The sequence below is a fragment of the Oryx dammah genome, unplaced genomic scaffold (genome assembly GCF_014754425.2).
Source record: "Oryx dammah isolate SB20612 unplaced genomic scaffold, SCBI_Odam_1.1 HiC_scaffold_10, whole genome shotgun sequence".
NCBI lineage: Eukaryota > Metazoa > Chordata > Mammalia > Artiodactyla > Bovidae > Oryx > Oryx dammah.
Window position 1 is genome coordinate 62,377,198 of NW_024070194.1, and position 15,186 is coordinate 62,392,383.

Genomic DNA, 15,186 nt, shown 5'->3' on the forward strand with positions numbered 1-15,186 from the left:
CTTTTCACTTTGCTTATATTTTCCTTTGTTGTGCAGAAGCTTTTAATTTTAATTAGGTCCCATTTGTTTATTTTTGCTTTTATTTCCAGAATTCTAGGAGGTGGATCATAGAGGATCCTGCTGTGATTTATGTAGGAGAGTGTTTTGCCTATGTTTTCCTCTAGGAGTTTTATAGTTTCTGGTCTTACATTTAGATCTTTAATCCATTTTGAGTTTATCTTTGTGTGCGGTGTTAGAAAGTGATCTAGTTTCATTCTTTTACAGGTGGTTGACCAGTTTTCCCAGCACCACTTGTTAAAGAGATTGTCTTTACTCCATTGTATATTCTTGCCTCCTTTGTCAAAGATAAGGTGTCCATATGTGTGTGGATTTATCTCTGGGCTTTCTATTTTGTTCCATTGATCTATAGGCTTATGGTTTAAATTGTGTTGAAAAATAAATTCAAAGAAAAATACTTCTACATGTTAGAAAAAGACTTTAACAGAAGGAAGAGAGGAATTTTCTTTATAATCAAAAGATGAAAAAATATATATAATCAAAGGATGGATAAACTATTATCTCTTAACATGGAGCTGTAAATTCAATCATAAAATCGTCTCTTTCAATTGATTTTTATGTACATACAAAATATGTAACTGCAGAACATTTTATAAACATGAAGCAAAGATAAATGGCTAGGTTTTATGTATGCTTCCAAACAGCAGAGCCTTCCAGAAACTTACCAGTCATGCAGTTTTCAAATTCAATGTCATCAATTGCAGCTCCTCCTCCCAGATCCCGTGTACGGAGACCTTGAAATATAACTTCGAAATTCCTTAACTTTCCTAGAAGGATGACAGCCTTTTGCCAGTGATCACCAGAGTTCTGCTTATTTTCTTCCCATACTTTTGATAGTCCTTTCTCTGTCTAAAGATAAAGAAGTTTGCATTAGGCAAATAATTTAACACAAAAGAAGGAAAAAACACCAATCATTTAGAACACAAGCATTTGACCAGTGAAAACTGATTAAAGATGATAATAGTCATGGTATACTTTACCCCCATTGAAACAGAGGCCCATTAATCTACTAAAGTATTCCCAAAAGAAATATGAGCAAGACTTGTAAACTTGTTTCAATATTTTCAGAGACGTCATTATTAGCAAGTGAATACTCAGTTAAATCCATTTCTTCTTGCTTGCATGCAGAGTTCTCAATGGATAGTTGATAGAGTTTGAACAGTTTACTGAAGCCCTGGTTTTACCACTCTAGGTACCCTCCTCGCCAACTTCCTATGCCCATTCTTTAATCACTGATACTGTATTGGGTTGGGCGAAAAAGTTCATTAGGGTTTTTCCCATAACATCTTATGAAAAGCCCAAATGAAATTTTTTGTCCAACCCAATACCTTTCTTTACGGACCTGAAATAACTTAAGGAAAGAGAAAAGAGAGAAGAAAGGAGGAACAGGTGGGAGAAATCACAGATCCCTGATAGATATAAGATATCATGAAGTGAATGGAAAGTGATTACTTCTAAGATGGTATTTCAAAAATTCTATTAGATGATTATATGATTTTGGCTATTTATAAAATTCTACTATGATTATTACATGAGGCTTAACAGTATTTTAGAGCAAATTCTTCAAATTGTAAAGGAAAAATTAATTTTCTAAGAAAACATTTAAATATCTCCCCTCAATAAAAATGTTTCCTTGGCCAAGGGAATATAAAGAAACTACAAGTGACTGAAAATAACTGTACCCATGCACAGGTGGAGTAAATTATGAACAAGCTACAAAAAGACTAAAATCCAACTGCCACTTCTGAGGTGCCAGGAGCAAAAGCAGGGACGGTACATGATTCCTGCACAACAGTACCACCAAGGGAGTGGGCAGACCACCAATGCCATTCCTCAGCCTGCTTAAGGGACCCAAGCAAGGGAAACTGGCACTTGTTTTTGCTCCCTGATGCTGTAGCACAAGTCCCAGTGAAATCTTGGTCGAATTTCTTGTCTGCCCTCTTATCAATTTCTATTGATTAAAAAGTTCAAGAACCCAAATTAGTAATATTCTGAATGTCAAAGTTTGGTCTGCTAGCAGTACAATATTCTAATAGATGAATAATCCAAGTACAACATGACCTGACATGACAAGACTTAATGTGACATATTGCATAATCTTAACAATAACAACAGCAAAAAAATGATGCTAAAAGTAAAACAGAATGTAAGTCAGTTGATCACAAAGACAAGGCTTAAACTGTATGTGTTGCTCTTTGCTATTCTGGGCATAGTCCTTATTGGGAATTCAAGGTTAACAAATCATAACAACAGATACATAGCAAATAAAAAGGGAAAATATATATAATTATGTTTATGTCCCCAAAATTAATATTTCAGGGTCTGGTATTGTGTTTTTATGACAAATTCACAAGTAAATTTGGTCACTGAATCTTATAATCAAAAAGGTGGAATAGAGGAGAACATTTATTGGAATGGCATCTAGAAAATCAAATAAGATGTTCCAACTGATTTATAGCATATAACTGAAATACATATTTTACAGATTTTTTAAAAAAAATATGGACTGAACAAAAAAATAAATGCTTGAAGAGGAGATCCAAAGGAGTTACACATTCATAGTCTCACGCTTTTCGGAAACTACTGTTAATAAATGAGGCAGCTGACACCTCATTCTGTTGAGGGAGGCACAGATCAGTCAGTCAAGCAGCTCTTCTGGGGAATTACAGAGAGAAAGTGGAACTCTGTATTAGTTACTCTAAAATTAACTTTGTAAAACAACTAACAGTACACAGATAGATCTTTCAACATCCTCCCCAAAATAGCAAATTTTTACACCCAGAGACTCTTGTAGCTTCTGCATTGAAGGGGATGGGAAATTCACACATAATTAATGGAAATTCATATCTTTCTAATGATTAAAGAAGAGAAGCTTTTTCAAGGTTAGTCTCTGACTATCACCATTGTCTTAGCGATTTGGAATCAAAGGAATGATTAGTTAAATTAAAGATTAAAGTAGAAAGTGTTTGACACTTAACAGCATAACATGCATAGATAATGATATATGTGTGTTTTAATTTGCAAACTTAATTCGAGCTCAGTGCTCAGTCATGTCCGACTCTTTTGGACCCCATGGACTGTAGACAGCCAGGCTCATCTGTCCATGAAACCAGGTAAGAATACTGGAGTGGATTGCCATTTCCTCCTCCAGGGCAATCTTTCCAACCCAGGGATTGAACCACATCTTCTGTCTCCTGCACTGGAAGGCAGATTCTTTCCCACTGAGCCACCTGGGAATATATTGCTAATTTGTTCTGTTAGTTTCAGAAGTTTACAGAACCACTTACATACTATGCCAAAAGGGTTTTCCAACAAATGCCACCAAAGAAGGTTGTGTGATCACTTTAACCAATAAAATGCACATAATTTCTTTACTCTGACAGCAGGCCTTCTAACAAATGAGAATTAATTAATATATTTGTTCTCATTTTATATGATAGGAAAAGAAAATGAGGGTTAATGGATTGACCTGATGATGGGTTACTGTAGTATATCATTTTAATATATTTGCTCTCATTCAACTCTGGATATAACATATAAAATCATGTCCCCTTAATTATCAAAAGTAGCCATTCAAATGTACAATGGAGATTTATTTATTTATTGACTTATTCAGACAGTCCTCCATTTATTCAGCAAATATTTGATGCTCATACAGTTGCCATATATGACATTGCTGCTACTGCTGCTGCTAAGTCGCTTCAGTCGTGTCCGACTCTGTGCGACCCTATAGACGGCAGCCCACCAGGCTCCCCTGTCCCTGGGATTCTCCAGGCAAGAACACTGGAGTGGGTTGCCATTTCCTTCTCCAATGCATGAAAGTGAAAAGTGAAAGTGAAGCCACTCAGTCGTGTCCGACTTGTAGCGACCCCATGGACTGCAGCCCACCAGGCTCCTCCATCCATGGGATTTTCCAGGCAAGAGTACTGGAGTGGGTTGCCGTTGCCTTCTCCGATATATGACATTAGACACCAGGAATAAGAAGGTCAAAAGAGAGGGAGAGTCTACCCTATAATGGTAATCATTTAATAGAGGTGAGCCCCCCAAAATTATTAATATAAAATTACTCTAGAAACATAAAACAGAACTTTTAAAACATTTGGTATACACAATTTTAAAATATATAAATATGTATATTTATATAAAATATATATCTTTTATGTAACTAAAAGTAACTAAAAATTATCAAGTCAAATTTGAAAAAGTCAGAAAAAATAAGAACTACAAAAATTATTTGAGCTTTATTCATTTTTAAGATAATAGAGCATAGCTTTCAAATATTCCAATTAAACTTTCTGTGTTTGGCATGTAATGAATTACTTCTGCTATTAATACTTTTTGAAACTTCAGCAATTTTTTAAACTTAAAATATGCTTAAATAAACATAATGCTTACAAAAGATTAAGCACATAAAGGATACAAGCACACTGAGCAAATAAAGGGTAAAAAAGATGCAATGTGATACAGGAATAATTCTGAACCAAAAACAACAACAAAAAAGTCATTTAATACATTTCTGGCCCTAATTACTGGCACTGCAGTCAAGTTTTGTCTTCTGACTCTAGACGAGACTAAAATATTGATTAATGATGCCATGCAGTATTAAAATCTTTCATAGCCATAATAAAATATTTTTATGTTTTTTTTAAAATGGAAAGGAATAGCTACGATTTAGAATAATAGCTGTATCTAGCAGATAAATATTCGGCTGGCCAAAAAGTTTGTTCAGATTTTTCTGTGTAAGCTCTTATGAAAAAACCCAACTGAACTTTTTGGCCAACCCAATATATATAATTCTCTAAATCATCTAAATATTAAGTCTTAAAAAATTAAACATTAGAAATTTATATTCTTTAATATTCTAAACATTTTCAAATGTTTAAAATTTATACATAGTTTAATCCTATTTTGAATTTTCAAAAATAGGATAAAATAAAGCATAGACTCTTTTAAAAGTGCATAAAACCTCTTCCACAGAAATACCTTGCAAATGGCTATTATACTGGTAGTAAAATCTGTAACCAGTGGCTCTTATATTTACAAGAGGATTACTGTCCTAACAAAATGATTTTGAAGTTTAGATTAATATATTCACTGAACAGTCATATGTGGTTTTAGACATATATTCACTGAAAACATTTTAAACAGTATGTCCTAATGTTTTGTAGAATAATGTTTCTTTAAATTCAAAATACTTATTTCTTGATAATGTTCTTTAAAATTTTAGGCAACTAACATGGGACTCAGGCAAAGTAGGCAGCTTAATGCAAAGTATTGAGATGAATAAAGCTGAAGTTATATAATTTTTTACAATCACTTTTTTTTTTCTTTTTACCATTCTGATCTTGATTCCAGAATCACAACCTCATTTACACTGTACAAGAAAGAAAGTTTAGTTTCTCTTTCAGTCATACACACACACAAATCTGATATATACATATATATTTATATATATGTATATACACACACATATGTATTTTTTCCCCCCAAATAAGCAAGTGTCTTTTTCTCTTCAAATGTCACCTTGGAGAAGCATTCATAGGACCTTCAGGGTGGGTTTCATTCTTACTCACATTGCATCACCCTGCTTTAATGTTTATAGCACTCTCACTTCTCATTTTCCAATATTATCTTATATTTTAATTATTTTAGAAATTCTTCACTGTCTGTCTTTCCCACAATTTAAAGTCCATGATGACAAGAGCTTTCTCTATCTTATTAACCTCTAGATCTCCCATGCCTAAGACAGAGTTTGGCATAGTGTAGGCACTAAAAAAAAGCTTCTTTTTAATCAGTGAATAAATATTTAATTCAAAATGGTGAATTAAGATGTTGCATGAAATTGTTAGTACTGGCTGAAAATAGGTTCAGTGCCTCTTTATAAAAATTCTACTGGATTTCAGACTCTCTGAAAAGGTAAAAAATGAGGTAACATTTCATACCAGTCAGAACGGCTGCTATCCAAAAGTCTACAAGCAATAAATGCTGGAGAGGGTGTGGAGAAAAGAGAATTCTCTTACACTGTTGATTGGAATGCAAACTAGTACAGCCACTATGGAGAACAGTGTGGAGATTCCTTAAAAAACTGGAAATAGAACTGCCTTATGACCCAGCAATCCCACTGCTGGGCATACACACTGAGGAAACCAGAATTGAAAGAGACACGTGTACCCCAAATGTTCATTGCAGCACTGTTTATAATAGCCAGGACATGGAAGCATCCTAGATGTCCATCAGCAGATGAATGGATAAGAAAGCTGTGGTACATATACACAATGGAGTATTATTCAGCCATTAAAAAGAATACATTTGAATCAGTGAGGTGGATGAAACTGGAGCCTATTATACAGAGTGAAGTAAGCCAGAAAGAAAAACACCAACACAGTATACTAACACATATATATGGAATTTAGAAAGATGGTAATGATAACCCTGGATGTGAGACAGTAAAAGAGACACAGATGTATAGAACAGTCTTTTGGACTCTGTGGGAGAGGGCGAGGGTGGGATGATTTGGGAGAATGGCACTGAAACATGTATATGATCATATGTGAAATGAATCACCAGTCCAGGTTCGATGCAGGATACAGGATGTTCAAGGCTGGTGCACTGGGATGACCCAGAGGGATGGTATGGAGAGGGAGGTGGGCGGGGTGGGGTTCAGGATGGGGAACATGTGTACACCCATGGCAGATTCATGTCGATGTATGGCAAAACCAATACAATATGGTAAAGTAATTAGCCTCCAATTAAAATAAATGAATTTATATGGAAAAAATAAAAAATAATTGCAGAGCTTGTCATAATAAACATTTAAAAATTGACTAACAGATAAATTCTCTCAACAGTGAGTCATGACACTCATAATTTCCTGAGACTTACTATAGTTATTTTAACTCTTAGGTGATACAAAATGGAGGAAGAATTATTTATAACAAGGACTAGACTATAGAGCTGATTGTTCTTACAAAGTTACATTCAGAATGATTCTTGCAAGGTCCTTACTCACTTAAAAGAAAGGGCTGACTAACCCAATTAAAATTCCCAATCTATGATATTCAAGGTGATATCCTCCTTAGTGGTTGATGGCTTGTTTCTACTGTCTTTCACACTACATTTGGTTCCTGAAGGAGAAAAACGTGCATATGGGTGAACATAGAAGAACAATGGGGAAAAAAATAAAAATGAGGAGTCTTTAGGAAGCATCTGACAGGAAGAATAATAAGAGGAGGCAGCAGGTCTGAGGCAGAATGTCAGTCATGAATGATTGTATCTGTCCCTTGGCACACTGCCGTTCACCAGGGTTGATAACCACTCGATGCGAACAAAAGAACAGCATTTAATGACAAAATCATTGGACATAACTCAGCTCCCTGTCTTCCTCCAGGGGTGGGAAATGAGAGAGAAAATAAAACAAATATATGTGTGGGAAACAGCATATGTGTACAAAGGAATGACAAACTTCAAGCTAAGATTCCTGCACAAATTTTTCTTCCAAAGGAGACACAGGTATACAATGTTTATAAGATGTGAATAATGGTCTACTTTCCTTCAGGAAAGTATTAAAAGAGTAAAATTCTCAATTTAAAATTCTCTGAAAACCAATCCTAATAGCAGGCACAAAATTATAGGTATAAAGGTATTACTACCTAAAGAAGTATATATTATGTGTGTATAAAGAGTAAGAAAATTTTCTGACTTTAATAAATCATCAAAGTCACCGAAACAGTATTGCTGTTTGTATTCAACAAACAAGTCAAATATATCCACACTTTTACACTCAAAATATATTACTAAAATACTCAGAAATAATTATAAGCCTAAAATCTGAGTATAAACATGCAAAAAGAACTCTAGGATGAGAATTAAGTCAATAACAAAAGAATAAGTCTAGTCATTAAGTCACTTGGGATAGGAATTAAGTAGGAAAAACAATGGTTTATGAAAGATTAGAACCCCAATATGATAAAATGAATTTATCAGTTTTCTACTTACTTAACTCATATATTGAGTATTAAGTCTAGGTCAGACATTCTTCTAATTGCTGATAAAATGTTAGAATGATAAGAAACACAACCTAATATTCAGCTTGTTTTACATAACCTCAAAGCAGGTATGTGCTCACTACATTGCAATATTCCCTACTGCAAGTAATGAAGGAAATGAACATCTATGATTCACATGAATGCTAAATTTTAATTTAAATAAATTATTATTACATTCTTGTATATGCTGTTAATTGAGATGGTGTCAAGAAGAAAAATAAGAAGATATTATTGTTTAGTTCAGTTCAGTTGCTCAGCCGTGTCCAACTCTTTGTGACCCCATTAGCCGCAGCATGCCAGGCCTCCCTGTCCATCACCAACTCCTGGAGTCGACCCAAACCCATGTACATTGGGTCGGTGATGCCATCCAACCATCTCATCCTCTGTCGTCCCCTTTTCCTCCTGCCTTCAATCTTTCCCAGCATTAGAGTCTTTTCAAATGAATCAGCTCTTCACATCCAGTGGCCAAAGTATTGGAGTTTCAAGCTTCAACATCAGTCCTTCCAAAGAACACCAAGGGCTAATCTCCTTTAGGATGGACTAGTTGGATCTCCTTGCAGTCCAAGGGACTCTCAAGAGTCTTCTATAACACCACAGTTCAAAAGCATCAATTCTTCGGTGCTCAGCTTTCTTCACAGTCCAACTTTCACATCCATTCATGACCACTGGAAAAACCATAGCCTTGACTAGACAGATCTTTGTTAGCAAAGTAATGTCTCTGCATCTTAATATGCTGTCTAGGCTGGTCATAACTTTTCTTCCAAGGAGTAAGCGTCTTTTAATTTCCTGGCTGCAATCACCATCTGAAGTAATTTTGGAGCCCAGAAAAATAAAGTCAGCCACTGTTTCCACTGTTTCCCCATCTATTTGCCATGAAGTGATGGGACCGGATGCCATGATCTTCGTTTTCTGAATGTTGAGCTTTAAGCCAACTTTTTCACTCTCCTCTTTCATTTTCATCAAGAGGCTCTTTAGTTCTTCACTTTCTGCCATAACGGTAGTGTCATCTGCATATCTGAGGTTATTGATATTTCTCCTGGCAATCTTGATTCCAGCTTGTGCTTCCTTCAGCCCAGTATTTCTCATGATGTACTCTGCGTATAAGTTAAATAAGTGTGGATCACAATAAATTGTGTGGATCACAATAAACTGTGGAAAATTCTTAAAGAGATGGGAATACCAGACCACCTGACTTGCCTCCTGAGAAATCCGTGTGCAGGTCAGGAAGCAACAGTAAGAACTGGACACAGAATAACAGACTGGTTCCAAATAGGGAAAGGAGTAAGTCTAGGCTATATATTGCTAGTATTTAAAGGACTCACAAATAAATAGAAACAAAAACACCATGTAACTATTTAGCTTGAGTGTGAGCAAATTCCATTATATTACAGAAAAATAATACAGTACTTGAGTGGAGTTGCAGTAAAATTAAGGATCTGTGTGAAATTAGGAAGGTGTGGTAAAGAGTGTAGTATTTGTATCAGGCCTTGAAACTTCACAGAATATCACCAAGGGCATAAAGTATATGAGGACATTCCAAGTAAAGAAAATCACATGATTGTAGGCAGTAGGCTATGAAAGTATTGAAATATTTTGTGAACCTTGAATAGTCTGATGCGATTAGAATATCAAAAGTATAGTAAAGACTGAGGATGTACAATTCAGATATAGAGACCAAGACCATACAATGGAAAGTATCTTTAATTTCATTGTGAAGGTTTAATCCAATCCTATAGCCAATATAAAGCCACCTACAACTTTTAAATAAGGGAGTAACCTGATCAGATCTGCTTTAGAAAGATCTGTTCTTTAGTAGAAAGAGCTGTAGACAGTGGGCAGGGTGGATTTATGGCAACTAATCCTGGAGCTTTAGAGGAACTTTAGAGGAAATAAATTCTGGAGCTTTAGAGGAAAGAAAAGGATGCGATATGCAAGTGGGTTGAGACAGGACAGACATCATCAAAAGGTGTGACATGCAGAGAGCAAAGCCTGAGGCATCTAGGAGTAGACATTACTGTGGAATGAATGGGAGGCTGAAGAGACTTCATTGAAAAATCTAGTTGAAACTAGAATTCAAATTCCTAATGGAACTGATCAATATAAGTATTCATACATGGTTTCCTCAGTGGTCCAAAAGCAATAACTAGAATTAGAGCAAATTCATGTAAAGAAATGTTTTTTGGAGTTGTTGCCAAGCTGCGAGTTCACAGAGAAAGAAAAAGAGGATGTAGGCAAACATATGCTTGTGTTTTATAAAGAAAGAATACCTTTGATGAAATTAACAAAAAGTATAGCCTACAGTGAGAATCAGGTAAAACTTCCAGAGACTATTCATCCATTCCCCTCCCAGTCACCAGCATTAATCTCCCAAAGACTCTCTCCCTACCCCAAGAAGACATGAAGACAGTAATGGAAAGTGATATTAGGTCAAACTGTTCTTTATTCTGTCCACAAGATGGAGACATTGACCCAGGACAGTTGACACTGGTCAGGGCTTCTGGACAGGTGACGAGCAAGAGGTCAAGTCTTTATAGCTCCTAGTGTTAAAGGTACGCAGGTGGTGCAGTGGTAGAAAACCTGCCTGTGAATGCAGGACGTCAAAGAGAAGTGGGTTTGATTCCTGGGTCAGGAAGATCCCCTGGAGGAGAAAATGGCAACCCACTCCAGTATTCTTGCCTGGGAAATCCCATGGACAGAGGAGCCTAGCAGGCTATAGTCCATGGGGTCACAAAAGAGTTGGACATGACTTAGTGACTAAAACAACAAACAACTATTATTAATCTATTTTGTAAATAAGGAAACTGAGGCTCAGAATACTTAAGAAATTTGAAACTGAGAATACATAGGAAGAAATATTAGGATAGAGCAGAGGTTGGACCCAGATTTATCTGAATCTAATATCCATGCCACCACCTGCTGCCTGAAACAGGAGAGCCAAGCTAACAAGAATTTGTAGGCAAAATATGGTTTAAGCCTCTGCTAAGCCAAATGGAATATTTCTCTTTAAAACAGTAATAACAACACTCACTCTATAATTTATTATCTGGACATTTTAACTGCTGAAATGCAGGGTAAGAGCTAAAAAATGAAAGTGTGATTTGGTTTAGCCTTTCAATTTATTATGTATATAAAAATATGAGAGCCATACTCATTAAGGTTTAATATCATGAAGAACTGTGCATGTCCTTTGAAGCCTTGGGCAGCAGCACTGAGACCCAAATGCTTACAAGTGGTGGATTAATTACTCAGCAATAAATAGTAAGAAGTTTACTAAGGACAAGAATAAGAAATAATTATTGGATTTATTTATTCATGCCCTTGTTCCAAGGATGAAAGGTAAGGAAGGATACAAGAGTATAATAAGATGAAACTAAGTGATAAATATGTAGTTAAGGAAAAACTCATGTGGTAAAACTTACACAAATTCTAGTACACTGGCCTGGATGTTGGCCACAGATACTCCTCAGAGCTGCATGTGTTAGCAAAAAAAACACATATGCACACACACACAGTCTAAAATAGGGGGGTAATTAGAAAAGGCAGAACATATTTAAATCATGAAAAAGATACAAAATTCTATTCATTGATTGTAGGTACCATAATTTCCTCTCATCTATCAAAGACTAAACTTTCAAAAATGAATGTGGGTTTAGCAGTCAAGAATGTCACAGCAGTGGAAGGAGAGGGTGGGACGAATTGAAAGAGTAGCATTGACATATATACACTATTATACATAAAATAGCTAGCTAGTGGGAAGCCACTGCATTGCACAGGAGCTCAGCCCTGTGCTCTGTGATGACCTGAGCGGTGGGATGGGGGCAAAGGAGGGGGTTTCAAGAGGGAGGGAATATACATATACATGTAGCTGATTCACCTTGTTATACAGTGAAAACTAAGGCAACATTGTAAAGCAATTATCCCCAGTTAAAAACATAAATAAATGCATCTTTTAAAAAAATATGTTAAAAAAAGTCACAGCTTCCACGAGGCTTAGCTAGAAGGACAGTGCTGCTTTCTGTAGGTATTTCCCATTCCTTAAACCACACAGTAAGTGATAACTAAACTAAAATCTCTCCTTATTTGCAAACTTGCCTCATCTATAGTTTCACTTTCCTCATCTGAAAAAATGAGAACTATCATATTTACCTTGTCATCTTTTGTAAAGATTGGAGATCCAGTGTTTAGAGCTTCTAATACCATGTCTGACATAGAAGACATTTACATTTTACCAATATATGTTCACACATGAACATTTACTATTAACAGCTATAGTAAATAAAAATATATTTCTAAAATATAAATCATAATTGTTTAAATGCATTATCTCTCACCCCATTTTCTTTCCAGGGAAATGTTCTAGAAGTGAAACGAAGAAAAATAAAAATAATAAAAATATATATACATTGAGTTGGCCAAAAAGTTCATTGCAGTTTTTCTGTAACATCTCCTGAAAATTCCAGATGAACTTTTTGGCCAACCCAATATATCTTTATACTCAATGATTAGATTAACGCCCTAAGATTCAGTGAAGAGGGGAGACTAACAAATGGGCTGGTTGCTTGTGGCTCAAAGAAGACTCTAAGGACAATAGTCTGCAATCAATCATTACACTCTACAACTCCCTGGATCTCAGAGGTCTTCACATGAAATTTGTCCTGTCAAGAAGTAGAGTCTTCACAAGTATCTCAGAGGTCTTCACATGAAATTTGTCCTGTCAACAAGTAGAGCCAAACACTCACTGGAGGTCTTTTCACTCTTACTTTCCTCTTCAGTTCTAAACAACTCAGGCCAATGCACAAAGCTTTTCTTATACAGTAGACAGAGAGGCACAGAATCACTTGTTTTTTGTTTCAGTCTTGCAGTTCACTACAAGCCTTCACAATCAATCACACCTTTCTTCCAATTACACACTTGTCAACCGTGGCTTACACACACACACACACACACACACACACACACACACACACACACGGCTTCCCTGGTAGCTCAGCTGGTAAAGAATCTGCCTGCAATGGGGCAGACCGGGGTTCAATCCATGGGTTGGGAAGATGCCCTGGAGGAGGGCATGGCAACCCACTCCAGTATTCTTGCCTGGAGAATCCCCATGGACAGGGGAGCCTGGGGTGCTACAGTCCACGGGGTTGCAAAGAGCCAGACATGCACAGCATAAGCACAGCACAGCATACACACACCAACACACACTCTCACACACACATATATAAAGTTACATGCATATAGGTATGTACAAGTATATACACATAGCACCATACTTGAGTTTGACTCTCTGTGACCCAATGGACAGTAGCCCTCCTGGCTTCTCTGTTCATGGAATTTTCCAGGCAAGTAGTACTACATCTTCCTAACCCTGGGGTCAATCCCACATCATTTGTGTCTCCTGCATTGGTACACAGATTCTTTACCACTGGCGCTACCTAGGAAGCCCCACATATATGCTCACACATATGTGTATCTACCATAACCTATTCAATGCTACTATTTCTTTTTTTAACCTTGTGTAACTTAAAAAATATTTTATTTTTATTAATATATTGATTTGGCTGGGCCAGGTCTTAGTTGCAGCACGCAGGATCTTTAGTTGTGGCATGTGGGATCTAGTTTCCTGACCTCCTATCTTGGGAGCTTGGAGTCTTAGTCATTAGACTATCAGGGAAGTCCCTACTATTTCTTGAGCATCACCAGAAGCCATTGTCTTCTCCCATAAGTGTGATGTACTAATGATAAAGGGAAGAAGGAAGAAATCATGGATAGCAAGTGAAGTTCAAACTCAGGTAAAAATCAAAATAAACAGCCAAAACTGTACTAGTAAAGCTAAGAATAAGGCAAAGACTCATTCTTAAAACTAATAAAAAGGGCTGAGGTTTATCTCACATTGTCATTTAATATCTGTTGAAGGGCAGATCTCCATTTGCTTGGAAAGCCCCTCAGGCAGATGAAAAGACAGGGAGGAAATAGCCCCCAATCACTTTTTAATGATGTGATTAAATATATAACTATCATATTTAAGATGGCAGAGCTCAGAATAATTCAGGTCAACTATCAATACACTTTTGGAAAAAGTGGTCCCTCTGTTCCAATCCTACCCTCTTAAACTTTGTTGTATTTTTTATTTTATTTTATTTTTTTTAGGGTCTTTTTTTTTTTTTTTTTTTTTTTTACTTTATTTTTCTTTACAATACTGTATTGGTTTGGCCATACATTGACATGAATCCACCACGGGTGTATACAAGCTCCCAATCCTGAATCTCCCTCCCACCTCCCACTTTGTATCTCTTGATGGTCAATTTTATTCTCAGAGGCCCAGACTTCTCTGGTACCAGATGTTAATCTGGTGGCTGGTATCAGCTGCCAAGCAAACTAAGCTCAGAATTTTGTCACTTTTCAATAAAGTCCATTTCCATACTCAGAAAGCAATCACTCAGAGAGTGATTTTTAAAGCAAATGTTAATACTTAAACCCAACACGATCAGGGGAGTTTCTGAATACAGAAGCAGATTGTAGTGAATTGTCCATTTCACAAAAGCAATAAACATCTTTGTGTAATATTTTAATTGTAGCACTGCAAGTTACTTAAGCTCTGGTTTTTGAAGGGTCCCGAGTAAAGAGGCAATCTCATGATAACATACATGCTTCTGTGTAGGACAGTCAGTAAAACCTCTTTTTTAGTTTTAAAGTTAGTTAAGAGTATGTTAAGCAACAACTGGCGTAGTTCCAAAATAAGAGCTAGATTTCCAAACTCTTGGCTCATTTAATTGAATATATATTAATAGTCTAAAAATTGCTTTTCTTATTTTCTTTTGTCTTATTTTAGCCATGCATGCTACATCAATCTCTTCTGTGATCAGTTTCATCCATATTTTTATGTCATCCATGTTAGATGAATGCCTAACATAAATGATTCATATGACACAATCATCTCATTTCACTCTTACTTTTCAGCCTGTTCCTAGGTCAAACTGTGTTTATTGTTAGAATGGTCATCCTTCTGCTGATTACAATTAGACTCCTTGGTAACATCCTGATCTTCGTGAATGACAGAAGGAAGTGCTTTGGGGTGACAAGAGGC

General features: G+C 36.1%; 1 protein-coding gene across 1 annotated transcript in view; it reads right to left on the reverse strand.

Moving 5' to 3' along the window:
- MALRD1 (MAM and LDL receptor class A domain containing 1) overlaps positions 1-15,186 on the reverse strand; it is a 585,291-nt gene that overhangs the window by 262,853 nt on the left and 307,252 nt on the right. The window contains exon 29 of the mRNA XM_040248365.1: positions 723-906. Within this exon, the coding sequence (XP_040104299.1) occupies positions 723-906 (184 nt within the window). The remainder of the gene's footprint in view (positions 1-722; positions 907-15,186) is intronic.